The sequence below is a fragment of the Sphaerodactylus townsendi genome, unplaced genomic scaffold (assembly GCF_021028975.2).
Source record: "Sphaerodactylus townsendi isolate TG3544 unplaced genomic scaffold, MPM_Stown_v2.3 scaffold_20, whole genome shotgun sequence".
NCBI lineage: Eukaryota > Metazoa > Chordata > Lepidosauria > Squamata > Sphaerodactylidae > Sphaerodactylus > Sphaerodactylus townsendi.
Window position 1 is genome coordinate 694,522 of NW_025950363.1, and position 16,572 is coordinate 711,093.

Consider the following 16,572-nt stretch of genomic DNA (forward strand, 5'->3'; position numbering starts at 1 on the left):
TAAGTGCATCTTTGACATATGCACAAAGACATCCACAATGCAGTCATATCTGCAACTGATATCCAACTGGGCATTCAAAACATAAAAAGAGCATTTCCCCCAACGACAAGCTACGCATGTTTGAGCATAGGGTGCCATAGCAATGAGGGTAGAGAACGGAGAAAAGAGATTTCAGGATTCTGGGGGAGCAGGAATGAGAGAAGCATTAATCGTGCTTCTCCACCTCTTTATTTGTTTTAAAATGTACGCCCCTAATTTTCTCCCTAACCGAGATTTGGAGTTGCTTATCACACTGCTCTTCCCTTCTTGGCTTTATCCTAATGACGACGTTGAGGCTGAGAGATTTATGACCGGCTGGCTTGGATGCAATCTCTCGGCCTCGCCTACCTCGCAAAGTTGTTGTGAGGTGGAGTCCAAGGCAGAGCAGCTATTCAAACCTGCTCTTGCGACACTCTAATCGCTATGATACACTGGCTTTCTATCTAGATACGTAGAGCTCCAGAGATGGTATTCTAGTTCACCTTGACTATAAATCCATTTGATAAGAATCAGACTAATGCTATTAGCGGAGCTGTGGGGAGTGTTCTTGCTTAACATGCAGAAAGGCCAAAGTCCGGCCCTTGGACTTCCGCATAAAAGAGTTGGCTATCAAGGCCAAGAAAGACCTTTATCTATTAGCGATTTTGGAGAGGCTGATATCCAGAGTAGATAGAAGAGGGCTGGGTCTTCCATTGGTCTTTCTCAATGGGGCTTTCCGCACTACAGAAGGGAGCTAAGGTCGACTCGGTTCCCTTCAGTGGGGGGTGATTCCAGGCTGTCCACACAGCAACTTACTTGGCCCCCTGGAACCGAGCTAACTGGGCGAGATCATCTTGGTGCCTGTTTCGCTCCTTGATCGTGACTGGAGCTTGTGTTACCATGGAAAACGGGAGCGTTCTTTTTTTTTTTTTACAGTTTTTACAGTTTACAGTTACTTGCCCGCCACGACTCTCCCGTTCTGCGCATGCCACAAAAACGGCTCCTGATTGGTTGAATGGATGAGGTGTCGTTTGATAAAGGCGATCTCCAAGCGCTTCTCGAAGCTTGAGCTGTAATCGACCTTGTTCCAGCAGAAAGGTGCAGTTCATAACTGCGACAGGTGATGTTCGCAGTTCTGAGGGTGAAGGGGACTGAGACAAAACAACATTGAGCTCAGTTGCAGTGCGGATACACTGAGGTGAACCTAGACAGAAACCAGTACAACTCTGTCAGTGCGGAAAGCCCCAATAAGTACAAGGCAGTCATTTTTATCAGCCAGCCAGTGTGGTAAATTGACTGATGGGTTTGACTAGAAATCGATCTGGGCTCAGATCCACCCTCTGCCACATGGGTTATGGAGTAGTCTCGGGTTAATTTTTGTGCCTTTGACTTACAAGCGTATATAATTATTATTAACAGGTGAGTGTTCAACAGGTAGAGCCGGCTGGAGGAAATAAGCACCCACAAGGAGTAGTCAGAGGCAGTCTGGAATGGAGGCTGCGTGTGGAAATATTCTTGCTCATCTTGCGCTGGGAAAACAGAAACACTTTTTTGAGGGAGGATGCTTGGATCCCCATTTAACAGTCGGGATTTCTTGCCAGGTGGGATGGCCTCATTTCCAGCCTTTGAGAATACTGATGGGAAATGACTGATTTTTTTCATCAGCAACTGTGACATCCATAGTTGTAGAGAGGGTAGTAGGCATGTTGAGTGGCTAGATTCGAATCCAGTGGCTCCTAATGAAGGGAGCTTTGATTCTCAAAAACTCATACCTGGAAAACCCGATTGGTCTTTCAGGTGGCACTGGACTTGAATTTAGCTACGGAATATCTATGTCTCTGTCATGGAATGATGCTATCACAATAGTAAAGGGAAGTCACATATGACTGTGAAAAGCATCTTTGTCTTTTGATCTCCTGGAGGGAGGACAGGAAACTATGCAGAGGTGGTAGATGAAACTTCAACGGCCTAAGTTACCTCATGGGCTGAACAGAGTTTTCCTGAGAAGGGGAAAACAAAGGTTTGAGAATTCCATCTTGAGGCGTGGACAGAGAGGCATCTCTGGGCCGATGGAGTTCCAGGAATGAGGGACAAAGAACCAAAAGGGGTGTAGCCTTCAGTTGGGCAACCTCCGTGCATTTAAGTTTTATTTCTTTGATTTCTGTTTTTTCAATAAAAAAAATCGTTGAGACCTCAGCTGGGTTGGAGTTATTGGAGAAAAGAACCCAGGTTTTACTGAAACAAGCGTGGCTCTCCCAGGCTTGCTTTCATGATAGTCTCTCTTGCCAAGTTCAAGTGCATCCACATTTTTTTAGTGGCTACAATTTGTTAGCTTGGTCAGGGGTCTCCAATCGATGGCCATCCAGATGTTCATGGATGCTTCCCATCAGCCCCTGCCAGCACGCCCAACTGGCAGAGCTGATGGGAATTGAAGTCCATGAGCATCTGGAGGGCCATAGGTCGGAGACCCCTGGTTTAAGTTAAATACAGCCGTGTAAAGTCCAGATTAGAATCCACCTGCTCTTAACCACTATACCCCTAGTGAAGTCTGGGCCCCAGGTGGGGGGAAACATGAGTCTTCTGCCTTCAAAAAGTATCCGCTGTGCTGGTTCATAATTTTCCTGTCCTAAATAGCACTATTTAACTCAGAGCTGTCATGTCATAAATTAATAAGCCTTTTCAAAACCTTAGGCGAGGTGAATCAGTTCTTCAGGTAGGGAGGTGCAGAAATTGGCTCTGCCCCGGTTGTGACCCCGTGCTACACACACACACACACACACACACAACACGTAAGAGTGAGAGAGAAAAGGAAAGCAAAGGCCTGGAACTGTCTTTATGTTAAGAACATAAGAGAATAAGAACTAGCCTGCTGGATCAGACCAGAGTCCATCTAGTCCAGCTCTCTGCTACTCGCAGTGGCCCACCAGGTGCCTTTGGGAGCTCACATGCAGGATGTGAAAGCAATGGCCTTCTGCGGCTGCTCCTCCTGAGCACCTGGTCTGCTAAGGCATTTGCAATCTGAGATCAAGGAGGATCAAGATTGGTAGCCATAGATTGACTTCTCCATAAATCTATCCAAGCCCTTTTTAAAGCTATCCAGGTTAGTGGCCATCACCACCTCCTGTGGCAGCATATTCCAAACACCAATCACATGTTGTGTGAAGAAGTGTTTCCTTTTATTAGTCCTAATTCTTCCCCCCAACATTTTCAATGAATGCCCCCTGGGGATGTTGTTGTAGCCTGGAGTTTTCCCTTTAATGAAACATCAGGTAGGGATCTTTGGTCAAGGCCTTGCAGAGGAGGGTGTAACATTATTAACAGCGTGGCTCAAGTGTCTCGTTTGGGGAGGGTATGGAACAGGGGTCCCCAACATGGAGCTCGGGGGGGGGGGGGCCTGACTCCTACCCGAACCTTGTTAAGAACCAAAATTGGAGGACTGATTCTGGGAACTTATGCTGGGGATGCGGTTCCTTACCCCCCCAGCCATAGCTGCAGTGAAAGTGACCAGTCAGTGTAGCACAGACGAAGGGGCTCTTTCGTGCATAGTTTATGGGACTCACAAGCTGACACAAGTCGGAGAGGAAGCTGCGCACGGAGGGCAACGCTAGCGATTGCTGTTAACCAAACAGCCAAACAAAACCTCATTTCCAGTTAGGGTTGCCAATTCTGGGTAGGGAAATTCCGGGAGCATTTGGGGTACCGCCTGGGGAAGGGACCTCGGTGGTAAATAATGCCCTTTGTGCTCGCCCTCCAAAGCTGCCATTTCCTGCAGGCGAGCTGACCTCTGTAGGCCAGAGACCAGTTGTAACCGGGAGGATGGCAACTGTGGGCAGAAATACCTTCAGCACCCCCTGCTGGCAGCTTCCCCAGTTGGGCTCTGGAGCAGGAGAAACAGGACAGAGCAATCCTAAAGAGAGCTATTCCAGTCTCACCCCCTTCATTTCAACGGGCTTAGGTGGGAGTAGCTCTGGGTGGGATCACCCAGTTAGTCGCTCTTTGGGGTGACCCTCTTCCCCTTCTTCCGTGGTTCCACGCCCTCAGCGTATTTAAACCAGACCCCCAAATATTAACAAGAATAGACCTGCTCTTACTTTGTTATGATTGTCTGTCACGTTGATTGACCTCCCTTCTCCTTATGAAGAAGCAAGCCTTTATAGGCATAGACAGCAGTACAACAATAATAAAAACAGATTAAAAAGCATATACAATACAGGATAGACATGTTAGGACGAAGGAAATCTACTGGCATTTAGTGATTTCCAGGAGGAAGTCTGCCACTATCATACAGAGAGCGGTACCCCAAACGCTCCCGGAATTTCCCTACCCAGAACTGGCAACCAGTTGTCCAACAAGTAGTGTAATCTAATTAAATCGGACCTGCTCTTACTTTGTTACGATTCTCTATCACGTTGGTTGACCTCCCTTCCCCTTATGGCAGAGCAGACTGATTTTGCCTTATGCCCAGCAGCTCCATTCCACAGCAATCCATTCACTTGCAAGGGGCATCCCGGACCCGGGACGGGGGGGAGGTTTTGGGAAACGGACGAGCAACCGCCGGCGGGAGGTCCCAAACACGGATCTGCCAACGCAGGCACGTCGGAAACGCCGGACACGGAAGGGAGAGCAAGGAGTGGCGAGCCCCCCCCCCCCCCGCTGCCCGAAGTACCTGTGGCTCAGCTCGGCCAACCCCCCCAGGAAGGGGGCAGGAAAGGCCGCCCACCCACCACACGTGCGCCGGAGGGGGCGCGCGGGAGAAGTACCCCTGAGGGCGGCGGCGGGCGGCTGGCCCGAGCCAGGAGCTGGCTGGCTCCCTCCTCCTCCCTCCTCCTCGACGTCCTCCTCTCCGGGGCTGCCTGCCGGAGCGGCGAGGGCGGGCGAGGCAGGCAGGCGAGGCAGGGAGGGCAGGGGACAGGCGAGGCAGCAGGTCCCGGTAAAGCGCGCCCGGGGCTGGCCAGACGGCTCCGAGCGCCGGAGGAGCCACCGGCCGGGGCGCCTCGACAGACCCCCGCAGCAGCAGGAGGCGGCGGAGAAGGAGGCGGCGGCGGCGGCGGCGGCGGGGCTGTCCGAGCCGATCCTCCCGACGGCCGCCTGACTGACCCCTCCGGCTGGCTCGCCTCGGCCGCGCTGCTCCGGCGCCCCGCGCGGAAGACTCGTCCCCCAGCAGCCGGACTTGGCCGCAGCCGCGATGGACGAGCGACGCAAGGCGGACCCGCGGAGGTGAGGGCGCGCACAGGAGCCCGGGGCGGGGGGCGCACGGCCGGCTCAGCCCCGGCACCGACCGGACGCGGCTTGCTGGCTTGTCTCCCTCCCCCCCCCCGCCCCAAAATGGGATTTTAAGAAATAAGTCGCTATAAGAAAGAAAAAAAACCAGAAATCACCGTCGGAGATCTACTTTTCCAAGTTCACTGCCGGAGGGAGAGACTTGCGACGGTTTCTCTGGGCATGTGCAGAGTGCCCCCGCGCGCCCGGCAGTGGGAAAGGGGGCCCCGGTAGAAGGGCGAGCCGGGCTCAGGGCGCCTGCCGGAGAGGTGCCGGGCTCAGGCGTGCGCCTGCCGCGGTGGCCCGTTTCCATGGCGCGCGTGGTGGTTGTGGCGGCTTAGTTGCGCGTTGGACACGGGTTCCCCTTTCCGCACGTTCCCGGGCGCCGGGAATAAGGTGCGAGGCCAAGCGTGGGCCCTCTCGAAGACAGTGCCGCGGAAAGTCAAAATGTGGCACAGAGAATTTGAAGGGTTGGTTGGTTGGACAGGATAATATTTGTGGGGGTTATTTTTTTTGGAAAGGGGGGGGGTTATAGCAGCAGAGTTTGGGTTAGTGCAAGGGTAGGGAACCTGCGGCTCTCCAGATGTTCAGGAACTACAATTCCCATCAGCCTCTGTCAGCATGGCCAATTGGCCATGCTGGTGAAACTGATGGGAAGTGATTCCTGTTTATCTGGAAAGCTGCAATTCCCCTGGAGTAAGATGAAACCGGTTTAGGGACATCTTGGAGAGTTATGGGGGTTATGGGGGAGAGTTATGCAAGTTAATCTGGACGGAGAGGAAAGAGGTTTGCTAGGTTTTTAAAGCGTATTGCTATTGACAGGGGAAGGATGCGAAGTGTTTCCCCAACATTGGGGCTAGGTGGTGGCTGCGTGATACAGTTTGTAGGGCTGGACAAGAGAGATTGGGGTAGAATGGTGGGGGGGGGGGGGTTATGTGAAGGGCTGATTTGTCCAGAGGACCAGTGGGCAGGAAAAGGGCTTTTTGAAGTACCGTGTTTCCCCGAAAATAAGACAGTGTCTTATATTAATGTTTGCTCCCAAAGATGCGCTATGTCTTATTTTCAGCGGATGTCTTATTTTTCTGTGTTCTGTTCGTTGGGCATGCTTCCAAACAAAAACTTTGCTACGTCTTACTTTCGGGGGATGCCTTATATTTCGCACTACAGCAAAACCTCTACTATGTCTTATTTTTAGGGGATGTCTTATATTCGGGGAAACAGGGTGGGGAGAAAGTGGCAAAAATCAAACAGGATTGTGGAAGCGTTTTTGTGTCTGCGCACAGTTAGAGAAGGATTGGGGGGGGGGCTAGGATGGACGGGAAGGCCAAGAAGACAGCCCCAACTGGGCCCACCTGTACAGATGTGCCCCCCCACCTGCTGAAGTGAGCTTTGGCTCCTGAAAGCTCACACCACCATTCCTTTGTTTACCTTTTGAGGTGCTAGGGGGTTTTGGCTGTAAGGTGGCTATTCCCTCTAGAACACGTGGACACCTGGTCCTCCGCAGCGTGTCTCTGCGTGCTTTTATTTATTTACGGTGCTGATAGTCCGCCTTTCTCCGTGGCACTTACAGTGGATTACACAAACTAACCCGATTCAGCCGATAGGACGATGCATCCAATGCAGAGTCGAGACAAGCCCTTGCCCGCAAGGACCGCACAGTCTAAATTCATGAGGTCGGGATCGGTCTTTGGGAAATCAAGACAGCGAGGGAATCTTTGGGAATTCCTTTGTGGCTGTGGACGACTGGGAATTCAGTTCTTTTAACAGCCAGGGAGATTGTAGTTCGAAGGCCAAAACAGAGAAGATTTGAGGAACTGTAGTAAGAAGGAAATGGTTTATCTTCAAAAATATGGCTGGGAGTGGCGGGGGAGGAGGGTATATGTGTGGCATTAAGCAGTCCTCACTTTGGTACTCTAAGCAGTATTACAGCCTAGCACAGTGGTGGTGAACCTATGGCATGGGTGCCAGAGGTGGCACTCAGAGCCCTCTCTGTGGGCACTCACAGAGTCCCCCCCCCCCCACATCTAGGCTGGCCTGGGCCACTGGGCTTGAATATTAGCATTAAACCTCAGACCAAGTTTTGGGGAAGCAGTGTAGGTAACCCGGTTAAGCGCTGTTAAACCCCACAGATTTTCATGTGAAGAACTAAAGCGCAATCCTTTACCTGGGAGTAAGCTTGGTTGCTGGCAATGAGGGCTGCGTCTGAGTAAACCCTCCTAGAGTCGTGATTCACCCATTGGAAGAGTGGCACGGTTGCTTCAAAGCAAAGCCACTGACTACCACCAAGCTTACTCCCGAGTAACGCATGCCTTGGAGCCAACCTTTTTTCTAAACTGAAGCCTCAGTATTCAGGTTAAATTGCTGTGTTGGCACTTTGCGATAAATAAATGGGTTTTGGGTTGCAATTTGGGCACTCGGTCTCGAAAAGGTTTGCCATCACTGGTCTAGCAGAACAACTTTTCATTTTAAAAAGTTTGTGGTTGAGTATGGTGCTATCCACAGTTTTGGCACGACCGGAGTAGTTTGGGTGATACCTGTTAGAATTTGGGTGGAGAATTACTGAGATGGGGGACAGTTCCGAACAGAGACATCGGCTGTGGAGTATAGATACGGTGTTGGGGTGGACGTAATTGGATTCTGGAGGAGGCTGTGGGACGCAGGGCGCAGCGTGGCTTCTTTGGGCCCCCATATAAGCTCAGTGATTAACATGGATAGGAAACGCTTTCTGGAACTCAGATCACCACTTGCCCAATTCTTGTCTGTTGCTGTTCTGCGGCACACAAGGGGTTTGTTGAGGTAGAGACTGCAGGTGTGGAGTGTTGCATTGGTGATAGAGCAGATTGGCAGGGCAAACCGGGGTTTGTTGCTGGTGGACAACTGTCATTTGCTGTCATTTGAAGGACTGTGTCAGTACTGTCATTGGTATGGATCATGTGCTCCTAGGCTGTGATCGAAAAGAGTATCCTCCTGCTCCGCACCAATAACAGTACTGACACAGTTCTTCAAATGACAATTTAGGTTGACGTCCACCAGTAACAAACCCCGGTTTGCTCTGCCGATCTGCAATATCACCAATGCAACACTATATATATAGAGAGAGAGTTGTATGGGGGAGATTATATATAGAGAGAGTTGTATGGGGGAGAAAAGTATTACAGCCTAGCAGAACAGCTTTTCATTTTAAAAAGTTTGTGGTTGACTATGGTTTGTATGGGGGAGAAAAAGTACATCTCAAAACCCCTACATCTGTCTAAACAGTTTTCCTTATCTGGGTCGATTACAACCATTCGGTAAAGTCAGAAATGGTTCATGTCAGGTGTGAATCTTTCTTTGAAAGGGGAAGAATGATCCCCAGGTTGAATATTTTGCAATTCTGGTTTTTCAGAGCGGAACTTGGCCCTGCTCTGGAAAAAAACCCATAGAAACGTCACGCTTGCTAAGGTACAACCTGCCCATGGGAAAGTGACTACGAGTACATATTTATAGGCTCGAAAGCAAATATGTCTCTCGTTTCAGTTTACTTGTGTTTGGGGTTAGCTTTTTTATGTACAGTATTTACTCCGAGGCAAAGCTAGGTTTTTTCCCTCTCCCCAGAAAGGGGGCCATTTTACATTTACGCGTAAATTACAGTCTTATACGTAAAAACACCTGGGGTTTGGGGGGAGTGTGATAATTTTTAGAGGCGCCTTTCTTTTTGAATAAGTACTTAAGATGTGCTTTTTATGCTCATGGATGGATACCCCAGTGCAATGGGTACATGTTTCTTTTGATCTGAACAAATTATACATGTATACATCAGAGCATTTCCTCCTTCAGGTGTATATGAGTGGCAGCCGGGAATGCACGCCGATGTGTAAGTGTTTACTCTAGAGTCTAGACTTAGTGCAGATTCACACGGGTTGGAGCCACAAATGCCAGACGGCGTGACTTGTCTTCAGAGCGCATGAACCCCCAAATGTTGTTCGCTGTGACATGAAACTTCTTTCTCATCTGTTACGGCAGCTTCCCCCGTGTGCAAACTGTTGCCTGGTGGTGTACCAGTTGAGCGATGGAACGTGCATATGGAAACCTTCTTACGGAAGTCTTGCCACTTGGGTAGCAGTTGCCCGCATTTGTGTTCCGCTTGATGCAAAAGGGTTTGAGCAAGGCAAGCTGATGGACTTTGCTGCTTTCCATGTGAGTGCAATCGACGCTTCACATGAAACTGCCCCATATTTACGTGGACTGGCAGGGCCCCTTTATGGTTTCAGGCTGGGTTTGATTACCCACATCTCCCCATGAGTGGCAGACTAATCTGGTGAACTGGGGCTGATTCCCTATTCTTCCGCCAGAGCAGCGGACTCTAATCTAGAGAACTGGATTTGATTCCCCACTCCTCTACATGAAGCCTGCTGGGTGACCTTGGGCTAGTCACAGTTCTCTCCGAGCTATCTCAGCTACACCTACCTCACAAGGTTCCTGTTGGGGGAGAGGGAGAAGAAGAGGAGTTTGGATTCATATCCTTCGTGGTGTAGTGGTTAAGAGCAGGTGGGTTCTAATCTGGAGAACCGGGTTTGATTCCCCACTCCTCCCCCTGAGTGGCAGAGGCTTATCTGGTGAACCAGAAGCGTTTCCGCACTCCTACATTCCTGCTGGGTGACCTTGGGCTAGTCACAGTTCTTTGGACCTCTCTCAACTTCACCTGCCTCACAAGGTGTTTGTTGTGGGGGAGAGGAAGGGAAAGGAGCTTGTAAACCACCTTGAGTTTCCTTACAGGAAAGAAAGGTGGGGTATAAATCCAAACTCTTCTTCTTCTTCAACCGTGAGGGGTCTCAAAGCAGTGTACAAACTCCCTCCCTTCTTTTCTTCACAGCAGACACCTTGTGAGGTAGAGATTGGAGAGAACTGTGAGGAGCCCCAAGTCACTTAGCAGGCTTCGTGTGGAGAATCAATCCTGGTTCTTCAGATTAGAGTCCATTGCCTTTAACCACTGCACCAGACTGGTTCTAGAACAGACCTGGGCATTATACGGCCCGCGGGCCACATCCGGCCCGCCGGATGATCCTGACTGGCCCCCCTGCCGTGCTGGGGAGCGAGGCGTCTTTGAAAGCCCCGCAGAAGCCGGTTGCCTTGGCTGCCGGCTTCTGTGGGGCTTTCCAAAGCGCCTCGCCCCCCTGCCTTTTGGCCCGGCCCTCCACAATATTTTCTGTTTCTTATGCGGCCCCATGGAAAAAATAATTGTCCACCCCGTTCTAGAAGGTGATTGTCAGCCGCTTTGATACCCCTTTCAGTAGAGAAAAGCAGATTATAAAAAAAACAACTCTTCTGTTTCTTCTTTCATATCACCTACTGCCTGGTCCTTTTCGCTGGAGTTGCCCGGGACTGAATTGGGACCTTCTGCATCAAAGCAGAGTCGCTACCATTGAGCCGCGGGCCTCTCCCAATGTTCAACTCCATGTACATTTGCCTGACCCACAGTGTGTGCCCAAGGGCAGCAGAAATTGTTGGGGGCGGGGGGGGGGGGAAGAGGTTGAGGGACCTGAAACTACTAGATGTAGTACCACCATGAGCTTTGGCATTACCGATAAACTGGCTATATCTGCAGAATGGATACAGCGTTCCTGATTCCTTTCGTTAGAGCAGCAGTGGCTTAGGAGGTTAAGAGCTTGTGTATCTAATCTGGAGGAACCGGGTTTGATTCCCCGCTCTGCCGCCTGAGCCGTGGAGCCTTATCTGGGGAATTCAGATTGGCCTGTACACTCCCACACACGCCAGCTGGGTGACCTTGGGCTAGTCACAGCTTCTCGGAGCTCTCTCAGCCCCACCTACCTCACAGGGTGTTTGTTGTGAGGGGGGAAGGGCAAGGAGATTGTCAGCCCCTTTGAGTCTCCTGCAGGAGAGAAAGGGGGGATATAAATCCAAACTCTTCTTCTTCTTCTTCTTATGCGGTGTTCCTGATTTCTACGGTGTTCCTGATTCCTTTCTTTACTTATAACGTGGCTGACGTTGCGTGGTCTTATTGGAAAGCGTGGCGGCAGATCGGATGCAGTGCCGTACCGGAGAGGTTGGCAGAGTGGCTGCAGCCCCAAACAAAATCTGTACCCATAAGTGGATTTAATATCCCTGTAATCTGATACTTTGCTGAGAGGAAATCTTCCACACCCAGGCCGTGGTGGAATTAATTTTCTGGTCCGCCCTTCTTTGCTTTCTTTGAATCAACTTCCTTCTAACCCCAGGACTCTGCTTGTTCTTTCTCTGTCTCTCACCACTAGGCTTTACGTCTAAGCATCGTTTTGTCCCCTATATTTCCCCCTTTCCGTGTCATCATTATCGTAATAAGCCTGCCCTTTGTTCTCCCTCTCTTTCTCTCTCATCCCACCCCCCTTGGTTTCTATTCATTTTAGGCTTTGCTGGTCGGTGCGATAGGGGGTAATATAGGAGAATGGGTAGATTTTGACTCAGTTGTCCACAAAGTTATTTGGAAGATGATTGGGGAGTGCCTTGAACATCCGATCATATTTGGATTTAGGGACATATTTTGTATCGTATTTAAAATTGTATTGTATTTAAAATTTGTGCTGCTAGCGTGGCATTGTGTTTTGTCTCTCAACAGACGGTTGCTGCCGTGCATCTAGAATGCTATCAGCGCCTCGGTCTCCGCATGAGCTCTTGTGACACGACATAACGTTTGAATAAACATAGACTGCGTTCTTCTATTGTATGGCCCAGTCTCAATTTATTTATTTATTCGGTAAATCTTTTATCCTGCCCTTCCACTGGGGAGCTCAGGCAACGTACATTGTTTATTTTTTGTTTATACCTCGCTCTTCTCTACAGAGGGGATCCAAACTGCTTGCGATGTCGTTTCCCCCTTCTGTTTTATCCTCATAACAGCCCTGTGGGGTAGGCTGAGCTGAGAGCTTTCATGGCAGAGTGTGGATTCGAACCTAAAACACCCATATCCTAGCTGAGAACCCTGACTTCTACGTCCTCTCTTTTGCCACTGTTGTACTTTGCTCTGTCAGGCAATATACCACTACCTACAGGCTAGCTGGAGGTTTGCCCTCTTGGCTGAAGTGGAGATAGTAACTTTGCATCGGGAAAATGGCGCATGAAGGAAAAGGTTAACGCACCAATCCGGCACTCTAGGGCTCTGACCCGGCCTCTCCCCTCTATTTTTGCGTGAATATTTGTGTGTGGATCACTCTCTATGGGATCTGGTTTGGTCAGTGTGGAAGTGTACCTGTACTCGGGGACCCTGATTATCGGGATAACCCCCTCCCAAAACGTGGTGTGTCTTGACCCTACCCCAAGACTTCAAGGCTGCAGAAGGCATAGAAGTATATTATGATGATCTTTGCGGTATAGGTTTGTTTGTTTATTTTGCTTGTTTTATAAGCCACTCTTCCCCACATGGGTTTATTTTCTCTACATTTACATCACCTGTTGACTGATGGGGCATTTAGATTCTTTCTTCAAGAGGGTACAGGTGACTTGCCGGTACATTTGACAGGCCAGAGATATCAGCGTAGACGCACGCGGCTCGTTCTTTGGAGGCTTCCTGGGCAGCCGAGATGCGGTTGTTGTGATGGAGGAGCACGCAGGTACCCTCCTTTTCTATCACACACTTAACATAAAGGTGTGATGTGGAGACACTGGAAAGATTTGTGTTGTGCAAATAACCGTAAATGGTACAGGTCAGGTTTTTGCATGTTCTTGAAGGGCCACCTCTTCCCATATTGTCCTGCCTTCCAGTTAAGATTTGTCTCCCAAGCCCTGCTCTTTGTACCCCCGGGCCTTCAGAGGTGAGGTGGATGGCAGCAGGAAATTGGGCCTTTTCAGTGATGGCACCTTGCATCAGAAATACGTTTCCTCTTGAAACTCACCTGGTGCTTACACTGCTATCTTTTAGGCACCAAATCAAAGCGTTTCTGCCTGCCTGCCTGCCTGCCTGCCTGCCTGCCTGCCTGCCTGCCTGCCTGCCTGCCTGCCTGCCTGCCTGCTTTCTTTCTTTCTTTCTTTCTTTCTTTCTTTCTTTCTTTCTTTCTTTCTTTCTTTCTTTCTTTCTTTCTTTCTTTCTTTCTTTCTTTCTTTCTTTCTTTCTTTCTTTCTTTCTTTCTTTCTTTCTTTCTTTCTTTCTTTCTTTCTTTGATTTTTATTCCACTCTTCCCAAGTGAATTGGACTCAGAGTGGCTAACAGTGTTCCGTTCCATAGTGAACAAACAATGTAATCAATATATTGACACCGGAAATTAACAACACATCTAAAATAGATTTAATTAAGGGGTAAACACTAGCCAGGAAACTGTTACTTTCAGCTGTCTGTGTTGGGCTGGGCTTTTTTGAAAGGCTGGATTTAAAATCGCTGTCTTCTGATGTTTTGTTTTTATTGTTTTTATTTTGTAAACTGCCTTGGGCAGATCTCTGGAGAGGCAGCATAAAAATAAATGAATGCGTTCTCTGTGGGACGTAGGAATGCAGAAGAAGTCATCCTCCCAAGATTGAGTGCCTTCCCATTTGCAAACAATGGTTTATAGGGGAGTGCGGTTTGTTCTGGACCACCAAAGGCTAATGTTGTGTTTACTTTAAATATTCTGAGGAAATGCAATGTGTTAATGTTTCAGGTGAGCGGGGTGGCTCCATGCCCAAGTTTTTCTCGCCGGTGTTCTGTCTGTGCTTCGACCGAACGTTTGCACACTGTGATGTGAGACTGAACTGAAGCAACTGTGGAGCGAAGAGGTTAACAGCCGAAGCCGAGCTCTGCATTAGACAGGGGAAGGGGTGTGTGTGTGTCAGAGTTAAATACCCAGCATATTGTTGCAATTGTGTGCGCAAAGCGTGGCTGTATAGAAGCAAAGGCTTATGTGTGTTTTTGTTCAGGGGGCAACGCCGTTTCGTTTTGTACGTCCAGGAGGCATCTAGAGAATGAATGCCCCTCTGCCTCAGCGGGTCATGTTGCTGGCAGATCCCGTCGGCATTCCATTCAGCTGATAGCTCTGTACATTCCCCCCCCCCGCAGTCTGTACATAGCAGCTTGCAAGATTTAAATCTCCTATAGGATCATTGGAATATCTTCGCATGCTGCGTCTGCATAATTCGAAGCGGGGCCAGCACACTTCACTACAGTATATGGGCCTCTGGAGCCGCCCAACGCAACCATTGGCTGGTCTGTTATGATGTCACAGAATGTTGTAATTGTTCAGGATGTAAAGTGTTCATGATCAAAGTCCACCTCCTGTGAGGGAAGGGGGGAAAGTTGGAGGGGCAGGAGGAGCCGTTTGCTGTGATAAGGAAAGGCATGTTCGTCTGTCAGAAGACTTGGGACTTGCAAAGTTAAGGAACGGGGATGCTGCAAAGGGGGAGCATTGGAAAATTAGATATCCAGTAGCACCTTGAAGATCAGCAAGATTTTTGACAAATGGGGCTCTGGCTCTTGAAATCGCATACCCCCAAATGCAGAATAATGCATTTTCAATCCACTTTCAGAATTGTTTGCAAGTGGATTTTGCTATTCTGCACAGTAAAATCCAGCTGCAAAGTGCATTGAAAGTGGATTAAAAGTGCATTATTCTGCATGTGCGGAAGGGGCCTTAGTTGCAACTGGAATCAAATCTAGAGTAAAAGCACAGTCACTGAGGAAAAAAAATTGGTGGAAGAGACTGAGGAACAGAAAGGACACAGAATAGTTAGGAGGGAAGGGAAGAGCATACCGAATGAGAGAGGCAGGCACTTTAGCTAAGGCGCTAAGCGATAAGCTGCAACTTCAGTCCTAGACAGGGTTTGCTGGTGAAATATGCTGTTCTCCTGCTTACCTAGCATTTACTGAGGGCGCTAGAACCTAATCGGAGGAAGTTTCATCACAACAGCGTTTTTGGCCCATGAGCAAGTGGGGTTTGCTTCCAGCAGCTTTCTGCCAGCTGTATTGGAATGGACAAATTAATAATAATAATAAGTAATAATGCATTGAGGCCTAGGTTGTTTTTTTTTTTGGCTTGATTAGGATTTACAAAGTGTTTCATGTTTTGTTGGCAGTCAGGTTTTTCCCCCCCTTTTAAAATAAAATTTAATAGACTAAATAGATTAAAATTTATTTTTAAAAAAGGAGGGGAAGGACATCCAAATACCAAACAATCCCTCCTGCCCTTTTTTGGCAGAAAATAAAGAGTTTTATCAAGTATCTCTTCCAGGTAGTCCCTGGAAATCTCCCCAAATTACAGCTGACCTCCAGACAACAGAGATAGTTTCCCCTGGAGAAAATGGCTGGTATTGAGGGTGGGATTTGTGGCATTACACTCTTCTGAGCTCCCATTCTTGCCCAAACCCAAATCTCCCTGCTCTCTGCCCTCCAAATCTCCTAGTATCTCCCAACTCAGTTGGCAGGTGTACATTTTAAGGACAACTATTTATTTCTGTCATTTATACCCCGCCCTATACCGTATTCTCAGGGCGGCTAACGAATGGGGATGAAACCCCGTTAAAACATGCAAAGTTAATAGCAGAATAAAAACATAGTTAAAACAATACGTAACGTCCGTTAAAACCCCATTAAAAATCCCCACCCCCCTGTGGCTGACATCAATAAGAGGGTCCTGTGAAAATGTATGTCATCACAGTGTCCAATACAGCAAACAGTAAAACATGAAACAGCTAATTAAATATACCAGCTAACTCCCAAATCACAGATACCACAACTACAAAAACTAAAATACAATAAACTAAAATAGAGCCTGCTCCACCTAGAAGAGTTTGAAGAAGAGTTGGGATTTATATCCCCCCTTTCTCTCCTGCAGGAGACTCAAAGGGGCTGACAATCTTCTTGCCCTTTTCCCCTCACAACAAACACCCTGTGAGGTAGGTGGGGCTGAGAGAGCTCCAAGAAGCTGTGACTAGCCCAAGGTCACCCAGCTGGCGTGTGGGGAGTGTACAGGCTAATCTGAATTCCCCAGATAAGCCTCCACAGCTCAGGCGGCAGAGCGGGGAATCAAACCCGGTTCCTCCAGATTAGATACACGAGCTCTTAACCTCCTACGCCACTGCTGCTCCTACAGCATAACACTTCCCAAACAATCCCCAAACGGGCCCACAACAGGCAGCCCTTCAGCTGCTGCCCATTCCAGCCGGGGAGATTCCTGACCATTTGTGGGCAGTGCCTATGGAGCGGGGCGGGGTTTGAGGTGGGATTTCACTTAAATTTATGATATACTATCTGCCCTCTGAAGTTGCCATTTTGTCCAGGCCACAGGAGTCTGCAACCTGCGGCTCTCCAGATGTTCATGGACTACAATTCCCATCACCCCCTGCCAATTGGCCATGGTG

At 49.0% G+C, this 16,572-nt stretch overlaps 1 protein-coding gene across 1 annotated transcript in view; it reads left to right on the plus strand.

The window, feature by feature from the left end:
* Positions 1-4,910: 4,910 nt before the first annotated feature.
* SLC4A4 (solute carrier family 4 member 4) overlaps positions 4,911-16,572 on the plus strand; it is a 260,367-nt gene continuing 248,705 nt past the window's right edge. Inside the window, 1 exon segment of the mRNA XM_048482738.1 lies at positions 4,911-5,235. Within this exon segment, the coding sequence (XP_048338695.1) occupies positions 5,204-5,235 (32 nt within the window). The 5' untranslated portion in view covers positions 4,911-5,203.